This window comes from Anarhichas minor, unplaced genomic scaffold (genome assembly GCF_050575085.1).
Source record: "Anarhichas minor isolate MPS153535 unplaced genomic scaffold, ASM5057508v1 ptg000009l, whole genome shotgun sequence".
Taxonomy (NCBI): domain Eukaryota; kingdom Metazoa; phylum Chordata; class Actinopteri; order Perciformes; family Anarhichadidae; genus Anarhichas; species Anarhichas minor.
The window spans coordinates 4646215-4663302 of record NW_027466455.1 but is presented as its reverse complement, the minus strand read 5'-3'; the positions used below and the strand labels follow the sequence as shown (position 1 = coordinate 4663302).

Sequence of the window (17088 nt, the reverse complement as noted above, 5' to 3'; positions counted from 1 at the left end):
CACTGGTTTATAGTCCTGTTATCTGTTTGTTTGTGCACTTTATTTTTTATTTTATATTTCACTTTATTTTATATTTTACTTTATTTTATATTTTCTGTAAATTTAATATGTTTCTACTTTGCACTGTTGATTGTTGTTGATGGTTGACAAATGTTATGCACCTCCCGTCATGTCAAATTCCTTGTATGTTCAACACCATGGCAATAAACGGTTCTGATTCTGATTCTGATAAGGGGAACCTTCTGAAGAGTTTTGTCTGTAGATAATGTGTGAAATGTTTCAATGAAACTATCAACCAGATATTAAAACAACTGGAAAAATAGATAACTGATAAAAAAAAAAAGATTGCTTGTGTGACTACATGGACAATGTTAACACAGGATACGTGTGATGCAGGCAGGTAAACTCAGCTCTTCATGTAAGAGAATTAAAGTGCAACAGTGCCCTCTTGTGGTTGCCTTGGTCCAGTGTCAGGAATTTGTGGGGAAAAAAGAGGGAGATGTCGGAATCAGGTTTGTTGCAAAGTAAGTTTCTTTTCACATACATCTTACAAGTAATTTCCCTTTATTGTTTGGTGCATAACAATTAACACAGAAGAAACATAAATATAGAATGAAACATTTTACATTAAAAATTACTTAATATTAATCAAAAACATGCACAATGTATCTGTGTTTTTACTACTATGTGTAAATCCATGGTATTACATTTTTACTCTGTTATGTATTGTTTTATTTTTGTTTTATTGTATGTATGAAATCAAGATGTCTCAACATTAAACTCGCTGCTGCCTTCTTGGCTAAAGAGATTTCCTCTAAGTGGATTTGATCTGGTTAAACACACTACAAGAGATAAAAGTATCCAAAAAGGCCTGATGCTCATTAACGTTCCTGATGGCCCTGACTTATTTCAGGCTAATATTGTGTAGTCTGATCGCACTTTAAGATGTAAATTCAGTCATTCGCTCATTCATTCATGAAGTTGTCTCCAGCTTCTTCTTCCGTCTGCCATTACTGAAGACAGTCCCAGCTTGTCAGCCCTTCAGATCCTCCAGTTGTTCTTCCAGATGGTTGGAAGCATCCACAGTGACCTCAAAGTCTCCTCAAAGTTCTCAAACCCTCAAAGCAGTCCACAATGCTCCTTCAGCCTCAGGTTGTCTCTCAGCAGGCCGTTGCGTGCCTGCCTAGTCCTGGTCAGGTGGTCCCTCTTCCTGGCCACCGTGGTCTCCACCTTGTCCAGCTGCTCTCGCTGGGCCTGGACCTCCATCTGGCTCCAGAACAGCTTCTCCTTCATGTTTGACAGGAGCTGATAAAAAAACGAAACACTGCTCACTCAATTACTTATTACCAGAATTTATATTTTGTGAAACAACTACAGAAATTAGTTTGACGCAATCTGTGCCTTTTGATTGGTCAACCTACCTCCAAGCTGCTGATGATCTTTTTCTGCATCTTTGAACATTCCTCATTTTGCTTTTCTGTGTGTTTCTTCAGCTCCAGCCTCTCCGCCTGCAGCTGCTCAAACTGCAGATGTAGGGGGTTCCTGGCATGTTCTTCCTCCTCATGGAGCTCTGCCTCCAGCCTGTGAATCTTGATCCTCAGCTTGATGTGCTTGAGGCGCAGCTTGGTCAGCTCATGCTGCAGCAGCTTCCCCGTTGCCTCCACTTTGGCCTGAGCGGCTTGTTTACCCAGGCATCCGCTCAGTGCTGCCACAGCTACATCCTGCTTCAGTGCCGCGAACGCTCGCCATTCATTTTCCACCTGAGGATGGAAATGAGACAGTTTGGACCCTCTGATCAGTACACCAGAACACGCAATCAACACTTCTTGGACACTTGTAGATGTCTTCTGATTTGGTTGCTCAAAGACATGTTGGATAACTCAATTTTTTTTTTGTTCAGTCATACATTAAATTGTAATTTTCTAAAAAGGGTACACTCCCGCCATGGTTTCAGATTACACTATTTATTCCAGGCTTTCCAGTTGTGTTTTGCTAACTTTCTTTGTTTGTTCCTAAATCATTCCCCTGTTGGCATAGTGCTGAGAGTAATGTGTGCATGGTTCAGTATGCAGGTCACCTCCACCCAGCTCACTGTGGAGCAGCATGTGTAGAGCCCTTGTACTCATTTTCCCTGCAGGGATAGAGACCATTTTAGACTCTTCATCTTAAGTATTTCTCCATCATTAAATATTCTTTATTTAATAAGAAGCAATCAAAGTGATATTAAATATACATGTTAGTTAATACAGGTTACTATTCATTAACACTATACACATCAGAACTGTGGGTGTTGTTTGCTCAGATTTGATTGATATTGCCATTAATATAAGTAGACAACCCCGCAACTTAGATTTTGATTCAAATGTGGCAAAACTCTGATTGTTCCACAGAAATATGTGACCTCACCGTTTTCCAACCGAGCCCCGCCCACTTCAAACCAGTGAGACAGAAACAGATACACAGAAATCTGTCATGTGAAATAACCAAATCGGTTTGAACTTTAACAGAAAGTAGTACATCATCCCGGGAAGTTAGTGGACCCAACACTAAAACACTTCCCTTTCGACTGGAGCCTGCAGTCCAGCAGCACCAAAACCACACAAGAACCGTCTCAACAATAACACTGACTATTTTTAATTGTACATTTCTCTATTTTGTTTTTATATTTCTTGACTTGTACAGAACTTGTTTTATTATCACTGCTTTTAATATCATTAGTATTCACACAGCTCTCTTTGGATACACTTAAGGTTGTACACAACCTTTTCTCACATGCAATAGTAGAACTATAGGGGGAAATTGGGACAAATAAAGCGTCTAAAAGCCTTTTATTAACATTCGCCCAAATTCATTTTCTCCACTTCTACTGCTTCTCTGTTTTATTTCTTTATTTCATTTTGCATACTTTGACAGAAACTTTCCAAATAGTTAACCTTATACCATTATATCAGGCAAAGTTTCAGAACAATGTCGAAAGCCTGCACAGGCCCTGAAAATGAGACCGACCTTGTTCAGCTTCTCTTGGGACTTTAACCTCAGCTCCTCCGCCTGCTGCTGAGCTGTCTCTGAATCAGCGGCGAGCTGCTGCTTCAGGTCAGTCAGGATGCTAATGTACTTCTCATACTGCTGCAGCTGCTCTGTCACCGGTATATCCCTGTCCAGCTGAGCGTTGTCCCCGGCCTTCTTGTGGAAGAACTCTGCCAGCTTCATCTGCAGCAGGCTGCGCTGTTGGAGGGCTTCATCCCGGTATTGGAGGAGCTCCTGGAGGAGCTGCGTGGACTCTTCATGGCTGATGTGTCCTCCAGCTGCAGGGGCAGCAGTGGATTTGTCTTCTTCGGCCTCATCTTCCTCCTGACTGGTGTTCTGGCCGTCCGGGGTCTTGAGATGCAGTGTGGGAGGTCCATTGTCATCAATGCTGTCTATTTCAAAAACAACACTCTCCTCGTGGGATATTGGCTGTTCCTTGACTTCATGCTTCTTCACAGCCAAGTCTTCACTTGTGATGTAATCAACACCCGGGAACTGGTTTCCACTGTTCTCTTCTGGTTCACTTGAGGCCTCTTTTTCAACAGGGGCCCCTTTAGTGCTTCCAGAGTTCTCTTCATCAGGATCCGATGCAACCATTTCAGCTGGAACACCTTCCTTTACATTTCCATTTACCTCCTCGTTGGAGGCATCTGCTGGCAGCATCCCATCATTCTTCACCTCATTTTCTGTCCCTCCATCCATTTTCAATAAAAAAAGAATATCCAAAAGTATTATTCAATTTCTCTATAGCTATAGGGCTCGTGCACTTCCGAAGTCAATGACACGGTTCGTTTTGTTTCGGTTGTCCTGGAAACTGGGATCGGGATCCAATCAGAGGCGCCCCGACCTTACTCATTAATATTAACAACCAGGATGTTAGCAGGTCGCGCTGCGAAGCTCGTTGTGCGCAGGCGCGCAGTTCTGCCTCCAACAACAAGAAGCAGGAGCCAGGCAACATGGCCGACCTGGGGAAGAAGTACTGCGTTAACTGCCTAGCAGATGTTACAAACCTGCGGCTTCGCTGCACCGATTGCCCCGATATCGAGCTGTGTCCGGAGTGTTTCTCGGCGGGCGCAGAAATCGGTAATCACCGGAGATGGCACGGCTACCAGCAGGTCGACGGCGGCCGGTTCTCCCTCTGGGGTCCCGAGGCAGCGGGAGGATGGACCAGCAGGGAAGAGCAGTCGCTGCTCGATGCTATCGAGCAATATGGATTTGGAAACTGGGTACATCACTTTTTAAGTTACTTAACTTAATTTCCCTCCACAACTCACCAGATACGTTCACAAGAGTTGTGTTCAAAGTACAAGTAGAATGTCCCGGGTAACAGTTGGCTAGTAGCGGTGATGTTACAGTAACGTTCATGACCTTTAGGACAGTCCGTGTTCTCTTCGTTCTGTCGTAAACGTTCCATCATAAACATAAGAATGTTCTAAATCTACATGTTCAGGGTTCTATTAAAGGCCCAGATGTGTCTCGTGGAGGATGGGAGGTCGAGAGTAAGTTAGTAACATAACTATAACTTTAGATAGATATGTATTATTTACATGGGAAAGCTGCAGCACATACCCACCAGGAGGAACAAAATATAGTAGAATTAGAACAATGTAACTGATAGCAACAAACCCAAATGTTTAACAAAGAACTCAACTAAACTATAACTTATTTTATGTTGCAGGTCGGTGACGTAGTTGTAACCTTTTGCTTTTTAGATATCACACGCCAAGTAAAACTCACTATTCATTCAATTCACGACATATATCACATGTAAACTTTATGTATTTTATTTATTACACATCCCATGATGAGTCATGTTCAGTGTTGCAACTACAAATATTTAATTCTTGATGAATCTGTTATATCATAATAATTTTTCTTATTAATTAAAAAATTTTGAGACACATTGTCACTAATGCTTTACTTTACAGGTGTGCAACTACAGAAAAACTAGTTTTTGGGGGAAATAACTGTAATATTGCACTTACTAAGTGAACCCATTCTGGCAAGCTCACAGCAAATTAACTAAAAAAGATTCAAATATAACTAAATAATATAAATTAAACATTAAAATACACAAAAATGTTCCACAAATATCTAAATACCTTGCTAATTGTTTAAAATGAAAGGTTTGAATATTCGCATATTGAAATATGCTAAATATCAAAAGTATTTACAACAACATTCCATAAGCTCAAATGAAGGTTCCCCATTGAAGAGTCGAATAATTTATGATTGTAAACTTTCTCTTCAAAGTCAGTCAGCAGACATGCTGTGCACTGACGCTCTCTAGGTTACATTACCAATTCATGAGTTGTTCAAGTATTTCAACTGAATACTGTCTTTACATTCCACATTGTTGGTATTAAATTACATAGTTCTTTCCTGAAAACTTACTTGGGAATTTTCAGGAAAATAATGGACACAGCATATTTCTTCCTCGATGCTCGTTAGTAACAACTTGCTGTTTTTCAGGAGGACATGGCCGCTCACGTTGGAGCATCCCGAACTCCTCAGGAAGTCATGGAGCACTACGTCACCATGTACATCCACGGGAACCTGGGTAAAGCCTGCATCCCTGACAGCATTCCCAACCGAGTGACGGACCACACCTGCCCAAGCGGAGGACCCCTGTCGCCGAGCCTCACCACCCCGCTCCCTCCGCTGGATATCAGCCTGGCCGAGCAGCAGCAGCTGGGCTACATGCCGCTACGTGACGACTATGAGATTGAATATGACCAGGATGCAGAGAAGCTCATCAGCGGGCTGTCTGTGAACTACGACGACGAGGATGTGGAAATTGAAATGAAACGTGCCCACGTGGACATGTATGTGCGGAAGCTCAGAGAGCGCCAGCGACGTAAGAACATCGCCCGAGACTACAACCTGGTGCCTGCGTTCCTGGGCCGAGACAAGAAGGAGAAGGAGAAGCCAGGAGCGCTGGGAGTCATAGGCACTGCTGGTGGTGTGGGGGGGGCAGGAGCTGGCGGTGGCGGTGGCACAATTGGATCAGGTTCTACAACAGCAGCAGGATCAGGTCCTGTTCCCAGTACACCCAAAAGAAAGATCACCAAGGAAGAGAAGGAGCAACGGGTCAGACTGCGGGGGCTCTGCCAGTTCATGGCCCATCGTGAGTTTGAAGACTTCTTTGAGAACATGCATAAAGAGCGCGTGCTGAGGGCCAAGGTGCGTGAGCTGCAACGCTTCCGCCGCAACGGCATCACCCGCCTGGAGGAGTCTGCTGAATATGAATCAGCGCGCCACAAACGGGAGAAACGCAAGGAGAACAAAAGTGTGGTCACCTCCAAACGGGGTAGTGCAGGAGGAGGTGGGCTCGGCTCTGGGATGGGACTCGGGGGTGGAGCTGGAGGGGGGGGAGGCCTTGCTGGAGGGTTGGGGGTTGGAGGTGGGGTCAAAGAAGAGGGCAAAGATGGTGAGTTTGCCGCCATCGAGAATCTGGTGGGCTTTGAGCTGCTGTCAGACAGGGAGAAGGTGCTGTGTAACTCTCTGAACCTCAGCCCAGCACGATACCTGACTGTCAAAACCATCATCATCAAAGACAACCTGCAGAAAAGGCAAGGCATCCCGGCCAAGAGCCGGCTGCCCAGCTACCTGGACAAGGTCCTCAAGAAGCGCATCCTCACCTTCCTCACGGAAAGTGGCTGGATATCCCGAGACGCCTCCTAGCGACCCGTCTCTGAACAGGAAGTCATACGTTGATGATTGCCGAAAGCTGATTTGCCATAAGCTCCGTGGGCGGGACAAAACTACTGGCTTTCTTCAAAGGTGTATATATGTACATTACAAAGAAAGATACACTTTTTTTTATTTTCATACCAGGGCTAGGAACAACAATTAGCCTATATTTTTACATTTGGAAATCAACTCTGTGGGTTCAAAGTACCCACAGTGCCCGTGTTGTTACTACATAAATGAGAACTACAATGCTAACACGTATTGCATAGTTGCGGAGATATTTTGGTGTTAATGCAACAGGTTCATTGAAGATTTTACATCCAAACACCGACTGTGCAAAAGCCACTTGCATCTGAAAGGAAGGGGAAATGACAATTAATAATTATGTTTCCTGGAAATGTTTAAAAGTAGTATTTTTTGGGGTGAATGTTCTGCAGCATGGCACTGATGGGAGACAGAAATGATCACCGTTGGATCTCTCAAATTCTAATTTGATCAACCATGTCAGCTGTTTCATCAGTTCATGCTGGACTGCTAGCTCTTCACATCTTCTAACATATTCAACATTTTTCTCCTCCATCTTCAATCAACTCATTTTCTCTGACTTTTTTTTACCTCTTACTGCAACAAGTGAAGGAAAAGAAAAAGCATCAGGGTTCAACATTCAACTAGCTCTCTCTGGAATGCGCGCTGATATATGTATATGTGTATATATATATATATATATCAGTATATCAGTAATGGTGAACATGCGTGCCAATAAGCAACAAGAACTGTATGTAAATAAATGCCAAAGAATATTAAAAGGTGATTCAGAGACTGTTGTCATCACACAAACTGTCCACTTTAAAATGCTCGGCACATTTGTTGCTCACCATTCTTTTAAGAGACAGTTCACCACAAAATCAAAAATCCAAATTTTTTTCCTCTTACCCTTTGTTTTATTGATCAATGTAGTTTGATTTGTGTGAATGCTTAGTGTTGGAGATATCTGCCATATAGATTCTGTCTGACTTCTCTCCAATATAACGGACTAGATGGCACTCGGCTTGTTGTGCTCAAAGCAACAAAAACATTTTGACAAACTCAACAACAATAACTTTCCAGAAATCATGAGCCACTCACAACAAGGTCAACAAAAATGTGTTTCTGATTTTGGAGGGGGAACTTTTTTTTTTTTTTAAGGATCCTTATCATAAATATTTATTTGTGTAGCTGGTAAAACAGAAATACATTGACTGATATATAGTATTTGACTTTTAAAGCCCCTGGAAACTTGGCTTCAGATCTTAAGTATTAAATAAGCAACAACCCACAATCCTTTAGTTTTACAGACACAGTGCATGTCAGCTCAGCTGTCCACAGGTAAAGAAGCTGCATGTGGAAGGACATTAACCAGTGATCAGTACAATTCCAAGATTAATGTTTTTTTTTTGTTTACCAAGCGATTATGCAAGGCAGGTCCACCGCTTTATCTTTATCACCGCATGTAGTTGGCAGAGCGCCTCAGTCCTACCAGCACACTTTAGCCCTGTGGTTGACACACAGCCTCCCAGCTGTTGCCCACCTCCTCTGGGCAGCCTATCATTCGTTTTTCAAAGGTTACTTTACTTTGTAAACGGCAGAACCAGAACAGCAGCACTAGTGACTCATCCTCATTTTCCCGGTGGCCATCGCGCTATTTAAATGTAAATGTAGCTATTGAATCGGCAGGAGCTCTATAGTCACAGAGAAGAGAAGGCAGGTGAAGTTGTGATCTAACCAGCTGGAATATGTGCTGGATTCATGTTTGTTAGCCTCTTTACTGCATCGGTAGCTGTTGGAAATTGGCCTTTTTGGATTGAAATGCAAGTCACGAGTAGCATTAGTTCTGTAGTAGTAGACATTGAAAGTAGAGCTTTGCCTTTTTTGGAGGGGGTCATTGAATTGTGGAACTTTCAAATAGTGGATCAACTGTGGAGGGAGTTCATGTTTTGTTATGGTCATGCTTAGTCATATTTCATCAATGTGGTGCTCCAAACCAGTGGTGCTTTCAAACACAGTTTCAAACACAGTTATTGAAAGGATAACTCTGGTGATATTTTCTATTTCTCTTATTGTCAGCAAATCCCATGAAAAGACTAAAATTAACAATGAGTTCATTCTACTATCAAATATTGTGTTTGTATCCAAAGGCTGATTATGTATGCTACAGAAGTCATTTAAGGCAGACTTGCTCTGGGTGAACTGTTCCTTCATTAACATGAACACACACTGCTGATAATCGTTCCCAACAAATGCACTACTTTCTCTGTTAAATACTGGCTAACGCAACTTTTTTACTTTGCTGCTTTGTTAATGTAACAGACCACAACAAAACATGAAACGTTTAACTATTGTAGCGGTAGCTCACAGTGGGTGAGTTAAGCCTCGTTAAAGACTAATATTAAAGAGGCTAAAGTCTGGTGGGATAAACAGAAGACTCGGTGGCAGTTAATAATACGAGCAAACTCGACTCTAGTGTTGAACCAATTTGTCAACATTTCTAAACAAAGAGATGGTTTTATAGAGAAGTTATTGCCCGACTTTTAAATCCGACTGACACAGATTGGAACATATCAGTGTATAGTGCAATCCCTACTCGTCATAACAGCGAGATCTTCACTGACAAAGTCCTGGAGAATGGATTCTAGAGGAGACTGGGAACTTTTCCAGCCTTATTTCATGATAAGAACCTCTTCATCTGAGTGCTTTTCAATGAATTCAGCTTGTGTTGTTATTTGATACTGGGCCTTAGTGGTGCCGCTGAATTAAAGTATGTGGAAAATCTTTATTGTCATCTTTCCTACATTCATAGTGGATCACCTCCAGTACATGGATGTGTTTTTTAGGCCATTGCTGCTGGCTAACAAGGTCTGATGGGAGTTTGTATAATCAACTGTAATGGGTTTATTGAAGATGCTGATAGAGCAACAGGCCAGGCATTTTATGTGGAAGCTGAGTATAAACATCATATTGGTATTGTGAAAAAGAAAAGGGATAATAAGAATTTTTCAGGTCAGCTCAAAATGAATCATGGATGGTGTACAAAGGCTAGTATCCAGCCTGTAAGCCCAACAGCCACCATGTAGAACTGAGGGTTCCCCTTTGTTTCAATGTCAGCTTTTGTAAATTCCTTTAGATAACTTATAGTTTGTGATTTATTTTCCGAGAACTGTTTTCAGATTTTGACTGTAGCGTCGTTCTGCATGTGCTACCAAATGTTCCTTATTGTTCTAAAATGGTTTGTTTTGGTGTAAATGTCTCAAAGCAAAACAGCAATTTTTTTCCCCGGTGGGTTCATATTATTTGTAAGGGAGATTTTGCATACTGTATGTCACCAAATGTAGATAATTTTGTAAGATACATTGGCAAAAAAAAACTATAATTACTGACTTGTGAAATGTACAGTATTTTGTGTCATGGAAATGTGTATAGCTTTTGTAATAAAAACAAAAACAGATTTTGGAATACAGAGAAGAACCTTTTTCTGAAGGGTGAGATAGTGATGGCATGCTGTTGTGCTGTCTTTACTCTTGTTACAGGTCTGATACTATTGAGCCTTTCTGCTCTCGTTATTTTGTTATTGCACATGACAAGATATGAATGGAGATGTATTAAAAGTGCAAAACTTTTATAATTCTATATAGTTTTGTTTCCTCTTCATTTGCAGTGCTTGTGACCCTGAAAGGGAAAACTAATCCTATAAAAACACATTTTGATCCATAAAGGGAAATGTTTGACATTAGCAGCATGTTAAGGAGGTTACATTAGTTACAATGCTTTCACTCACTGTTATTATATACAAAAAATGAAATTCACAATTTAAGAAAGGAAGAAATGTAACAGATTGAAATCAAAATTTAAAAATCTTAAAAAATGGTGAAGAGTTATGAAAATGAAAATTCCAAACCAAGGTTCAATCCCTTTCTCATTTTCAATAAATTTCGTAAAAAGACCCATTCATGATAGTGACAACCACTCTATCACAGCAAAGAGTTTGTCAGACAAAAAAATAAATGAAGGAATGGAGAAAAACAACTAAATACGAGGGGAACACTGAAGACATAAATATTTACTTTCTTTATTTAAAAAGGCCTGGTAATTTTTTCCGTCTATCAATTTTGTTCTGCTAAGAAAGGTGTTCCAGACTTCCCTCTCCCCAGCAACATTTTCCAGCTCCCCCCGGGGCGTTTCCAGGCCCGATGAGATATACAGTATAATCCCCCCCGGTGTGCCTGTGTGTAACCGGGGCCTCGTACCAGTTGGACGTGCCTGTAAAACTGGAGGCATCCAGATCAGATGATCCGTTTTGATGAAGGAACAGCAGCTCTACTCCGAGCTCCCTCTGGAATGTCTCAGCTCCCCACCTCATCTGTAAGGTTGAGCCCAGCACCCTACGGAGGAGGGTTGTATCCACTATCTCCTTCTTTTGGTAGTGACCCACAGACCATAGGTGAGGGTTGGAACGTAGATAGACTGGTAAATCAAAAGCTTTGCCTTGCAGCTCAGCTTCCTCTTCAACACAACGGTCCAGGACAACCGCCTATTCATCTCACCCTCCATTTTACCCCCACTCATTAACAAGACCTCAAGAGGCTTGAACCCCATCGCTTGGAGCAGTGACTCACTTCCAACCCAGAGGGAGCAATCCACCATCTTCCAGCAGAGAACCACGCCTCAGACCTGGAGGTGCTGATGCTCATCCAATCGGCTTATTACTTGGCTGTACTGCCCATTGCATGAGGAAGGTCATGGTCTGATGAAGCCAAAAGAATGGCATCGTCTGCAAAGCAGACGCTATTCTGAGGTCCCCAAACCAGACCACCACCGGCTGCGTCTTGAGGTCATGGCCATGAATATCACAAACATGCTGAGCATCGTGATACGCTGATTATTATAACACCCTCTGGTCCCCATTTTTTAAAAATGGGAACCATCATCCCGGTCTTCCCCTCAACAGGCACTGTCCTGGACCTCCATGCAATAATGAAGAGGGGTGTCAGCCAAGCTGGCCCAGCACTGTCCAGAACCTTCAGCTGTCAAGTCTGCCATTGTCAGTATCTGTTGGAACAATACAGAATGATGCTTGTACTTTTTCATGATGCTTGGTAACTGAGAAACAGTTACCACTTGGTGTCTGACCTTGCAGTTGTTAGGTTCAGGAACCTCTCGGAACTGTGGGAGAGCCGCACGTGCCAGATGTGCCAAAAAGTCAGCCGGTTCAAATTATGGTCAAAAGTATTTAATCTTACAGAAGCTAAAACAATTGCAAAGTGTATTACACTATCAATATAAATATGATCCGTAGGAAAAGAGTCCACACACGCTCCAACCAGGAAGCTTGATACCTGCAGGATGAAATGTGATGAACTGAATGAATTCTTCCTTTGAATCTCCTTTCATAGTCTGTAAAGCATCCACAAAATGTCTGTCTCAATTACAATTGCAAAATCCAGCTGCTCCTCCTGGCTTCAGTCAGCTGACCGCCCTCACGTGACCTATTGGCTTTTGGTCTGTCGCTCCTTCTGCACGTCACTCTGCTTCTGTTAGGCCCAGCTTCTACTTCCTCCTCTGGTCATGGTGGTCTCTGAAATGCCTGTCTCAAAATCCTTGTCTGTCCCTTGGCTATTCTTCACAGTTTAATACATTCAATGATTGTCTTTTATGGCTCAACACTTCTATGGTAAACATACTGTAAACATATACATTTGATATATAAGTATTCTTGCGATGTTCCAAATATTTTGACATTTTTTACAAGTATAAAGTGGCATTCCACATACTTGCTAACATTTTACTATCCACCTCTAGGGGTGCTATAAATCCTACTAAAAAACACTTCTAAACCTAAATTCCGCACACAGTCCACAGGATGTCTTTGAAGACAGATGACATTGAAGTTTGTTTCAAAGGAAGATAAAGGAGGACTGGGTCAACCTGGTACCAACCCTCACCATACTTTGTTATGAAGCTTGTTTATCACCGTGTATAAAGGACAGAGACTCAGAGACAGATCTCTGAGCAGCAACTTGACGCATAACTGTATGTGATACAACTCTGCTCCTTCTTTGCAAGAATAAATGCCAAATCAAAAAGCCCACACACTGTGGCAGAGACATTAATACTACCTGCCTGCAAAGCTATTGTGAACGTGATGCTTGGCCCTGACGCAGTTAACGAAGTAGCTAAAGTCCCGCTCTCAGATAACACAATTGCCAGACGTATTGGTGACATGTCTGCAGACATTGAAAGTGTTGTTTTGGAAAAGATACGCATCAGTGGGAAATTTGCACTGCAACTTGATGAGTCTACGGACATCAGTGGACATGCTCAACTCTTGGCCAATGTGCGTTTTGTGGATGGAGACGCCATCAGAGACAACTTCCTATTTTGCAAGGCATTACCAGAAAAAACAACAGGAGAGGAAATTTTTCGGGACACATCAGAATATCTTGAACAAGGAGGACTTCAGTGGGAAAACTACACGAGTGTCTGCACTGATGGAGCAGCAGCCATTGTCGGGCGCAATAAAGGCTTCGTTAGCAGAGTGAAAGAGAGACACCCAGATGTTCTTGTCGACTGTTTTTTGCACCGCGAGCAGCAGACCTAGCTCCTGTGTTGAATGATGTCGTGCGCATGGTTAACTTTGTAAAGACAAGACCTCTGAAAAGCCGCATATTTGCATCTTTATGTGAGGAAATGGGAGCGGAGCATAACGCCCTATTGCTCCACACAGAAGTCCGATGGTTGTCGCGCGGCAAAGTGCTGGCCCGTGTGTATGAGCTGCGGGAGGAACTGAAAGTGTTTTTGACTGATGAGAGGGGCGATGATGCAAAACTGCTCGCAAGTGATGAGCGGTGTGCAAGGCTGGCATACATGGCAGATATATTTCAGCACCTGAATGAACTGAACACACGAATGCAAGGCCGAAATGAAAACCTGCTCACAAGCACAGACAAAATAAATGGATTCCGTTCAAAAGTGCACCTCTGGCAACATGTTGAAAGTGCCAACCTTGACATGTTCCCCCTCACCCAGAAATGGTAAGGAGTTGTCAACACTGCTGCACTGTGTGAGATAATAGGTAAACACTTAAAAAACTCTTGAGGAGAAGTTGTCATTTTATTTCCCCTCAACCTCCACTGAATGCCTTGACTGGGTTAGGGACCCATATAGCTCAGCAACAGTTTTTGGAAAGGACATGACTTTGCACGAGCAGGAGGAACTAACTGAACCGTGGTTTAAAGCTGAGCTTTGCTGATCTACCTTTGGACAGTTTTTGGTTGACTGCTGCCAAGGAGTTCCCCATTCTGGCAAACAGAGCTATTTCAACATTGCTCCCATTTTCCACTACATATGTGTGAGATGAGCTTTTCAAGCATGGCTGCTATGAAAACTAAAAACAGAGAGAGACAGAGCTGTAGAAGAAGAGCTTCGTGTGTGCCTTTCTTCAGTTTCTGCCAGGATATCAGCTCTGTGTTCATCCAAACAGGCCCAGGTTTCACACTGAGTAAGTATCAACAAATTAAGAGACTTAAATCGTCAGCATATATGCTGTATTATGCTACAATGTGACATTTTGTAACTTTTTTGGTTGTTGGTATGCCGCGGGATTTTTTTTATTGTAAAAAATGTGCCGCGGTTCAAAAAAGGTTGGAAAACACTGATTTAGAGGATACACACATCCGAGTACAGTTCAAGCCAATTTCACCCAACAAAGAACAAACTTCGCCATCATCTGCAATCTACCAGCAGGTGTTAGAATTACATTTTTAAAACCTCTTGAGCTCGGGCCCTATTTGTAGGCCTCTGCTCGAAAATGACATACCCATACTAAAGTGACCACAGTTCTGTAACTACAACATCTATTTTAATAATTTTTGATGCTATAATCAGATCACAACACTTGTGAGGTTGTTCAGTGGGTAATATTGTGTATATGTTGCTGGTTAATATAGTAAATGAAGACATTACACAGCTCAAATTGAAAATATTCAGGTTCGCCTGAAGAAAAAGCACTTTCATTGATATTATGTTTTTGAAATAATGCAGCTGGCTCCCTAAAACTCTCCCAAATCATAGCACAAGCTATGTATGTATGATCAGTAGTCGTAGAATAACGTTTGGCTGGGATAAAGTGAAGAATAAGAGGCTTTACTACAGAGAGGTCACGCGAGGTCATCATTTTCGAACCAGCTGTTGCAGCTCTTGCATTGTACTTTTATATACTATATAACTATATATTTCATTTTTTTTTACCACTCATATTATTCAATACATCCAAATACAGATGTTAGGAATCATTTTGAGATTCCTAACATCATCAGAGCCTGTTTCTGGCTGTCATCTATAGGATTTTCTCAGTTCCTGTGTGTGTATGGGGCTGTAGCTCAGCCTATCATCGGTCGATTTCAGTCATTGAGCCCGCCTTCGACTCGTCAGAGTCTCAGGAAGGCGTGTGTCGAATTTGGTGTTGATTGACAGAAGTTTCAGCCAGTAAAGTTGCAAGAAGTGCCGCGTCTCCCCGAGCTTAAATTTCTGTTCGCCTGAAGTCTGACCGCTCGCCCATGGTGGATTGACCGCTCTTATTCTGGAAACAGCTCGGAAGTAAACAGGATGCAGTTGGCAACAATGATTCCAGCTTTGATCCGGATAATCTGCGACGTTATTCCACTCATTTTTCATAAAACCTGACCAAAAACCCACAATTTCTTTCGGCGGAGGGCAGTGCGATGGTACCTTTGTCCACTCACAGCTTTCTACTGCTTCCACGGAGAGAAAAACCGAAGGTATTTATGCGTTCGGCCACGAGTGCTAAAGCTATAAAATGCATTGCAATGCTCGGTAGCCGCTAGCATCGTGGTACAAATATTGATTTGCCGTACTCATAACGGCGATTTATGCCCAGGATTTCATGCTTTTATGACACGTTTTCTAGATGCTTATATTAGTGGTCTATAGTTGTGTTTGGAGTGTGTAAAAAGTGACTTATATGATAGTGTTGCCCATACGTTGCTGTTTAATCCGGAAAAACAACTGGACAAATCCACAATACTGGCGAACAATAAGGCTATTTTTTCGAACAATATTTTCAGGGGTGCTGAGCCCGAGAGCCCCCAAATTCGGGGGCGTCGTGTGCAAGAGGAGAGATTCACAGATTTTTACCTTTATTTCAATTTCTCTGCTCATGGTGTGTGTAAATCTAACTGCACTCAAATTTGGTATTAAAACATAGTTACAGATACAATAGTTTAAAGTGACAGCCGTCATGGCTCTATTGTAAAGGTCTTGGTTGGAATCTATTAGTATCTTGGCAGATGATAGAAAGTTGTCTATAAGTTGAATAACAATAACTATTTTAACCACAGTAAATGCAGAAAAATCGTAGGAAAATACAAATGACTCAAGTCTTGCTGGCAAAAATTGTACAAACAAACAATTCTTCGTATTTAACAGCCAAATCCAATTTAACAGACACAGTTCTGAGTTGAGTACAGGCCTAAAATAAATATATATATCTTTCCCACATGCGTAGAAGAACAGATGTGCTTGAAGAAGAGACATCTAAATTACCTCAGAGTTTCAGTCACCTTTCGTCCGGTTGTGTTCCTTGACAATATGGTCTCCACGAGGTTTCTTGGCCAACGCAGATTTTTCCAACTGTGAAACGACGATTTTTGTTTTAATTAACATGATGGTATCTGTAAAAACAGCAAAAGTGAAATGGCATTATGACCTACAACACAATTCATTCTGGGACAACACTGAAGTTAAATTTAACACTAACTAACTACTGGGGGCGTTGCAGAGCCCAAAGGGCATGCAATTCCACTCAAACAAGCCAAATGGGGTGCAAAATGCTTGGGTCTGTCTTTCTCAGCCATTGGGACCTGGTTGTACCCATTGGCCAGGTCCATGGTGGAAAACCAGCGAGCACCTGTCAGTGCATCCAGGGATTCCTCGATAAGAGGTAAAGGAAAAGCATCTTTTCTGGTCTTGCTGTTAAGTTGATAGATAGATAGATAGATAGATAGATATGTACTTTATTCATCCCCAGGGGGAAATTTGTATGTTACAGCAGCAAGACACACCAAGAAGCAAAGTAGCAGAGTAACCAAAAATAATAAGTATTAAAAAATGCACAATATATACAATAGAATAACGGAGTAGGACAAATTAAGTATCAGAATATAGAATATATAGGATAAAACAAAAATGCACAGTATATACAATAAAATAGAATAGTGTTAAATTAACTAACTAGGTGAAAAACAGTAGTGCAAAAGTCAACCCCAGCAAACAACAGTGGCGGTAGTCAACGCACAGGCGCAGACTACCATCCTTCTA

General features: G+C 41.9%; 2 protein-coding genes across 2 annotated transcripts; one reads left to right on the top strand and one right to left on the bottom strand.

Annotated features, from left to right (window-relative positions):
* Positions 1-528: 528 nt before the first annotated feature.
* On the bottom strand, positions 529-4189 carry cfap184 (cilia and flagella associated protein 184). The gene is made up of 3 exons (XM_076087187.1): positions 3007-4189; positions 1422-1760; positions 529-1305 (listed from the first exon to the last, which is right to left on the bottom strand). The coding sequence occupies exons 1-3, from the start codon at positions 3727-3729 to the stop codon at positions 1120-1122; spliced, it is 1248 nt and encodes a 415-aa protein (XP_075943302.1). The 5' UTR covers positions 3730-4189; the 3' UTR covers positions 529-1119.
* On the top strand, positions 3954-10383 carry tada2b (transcriptional adaptor 2B). The gene is made up of 2 exons (XM_076087186.1): positions 3954-4253; positions 5500-10383. Exons 1-2 carry the CDS (start codon positions 3984-3986, stop codon positions 6709-6711), a joined length of 1482 nt encoding a protein of 493 aa, XP_075943301.1. The 5' UTR covers positions 3954-3983; the 3' UTR covers positions 6712-10383.
* The last annotated feature ends 6705 nt before the right edge of the window (positions 10384-17088 follow it).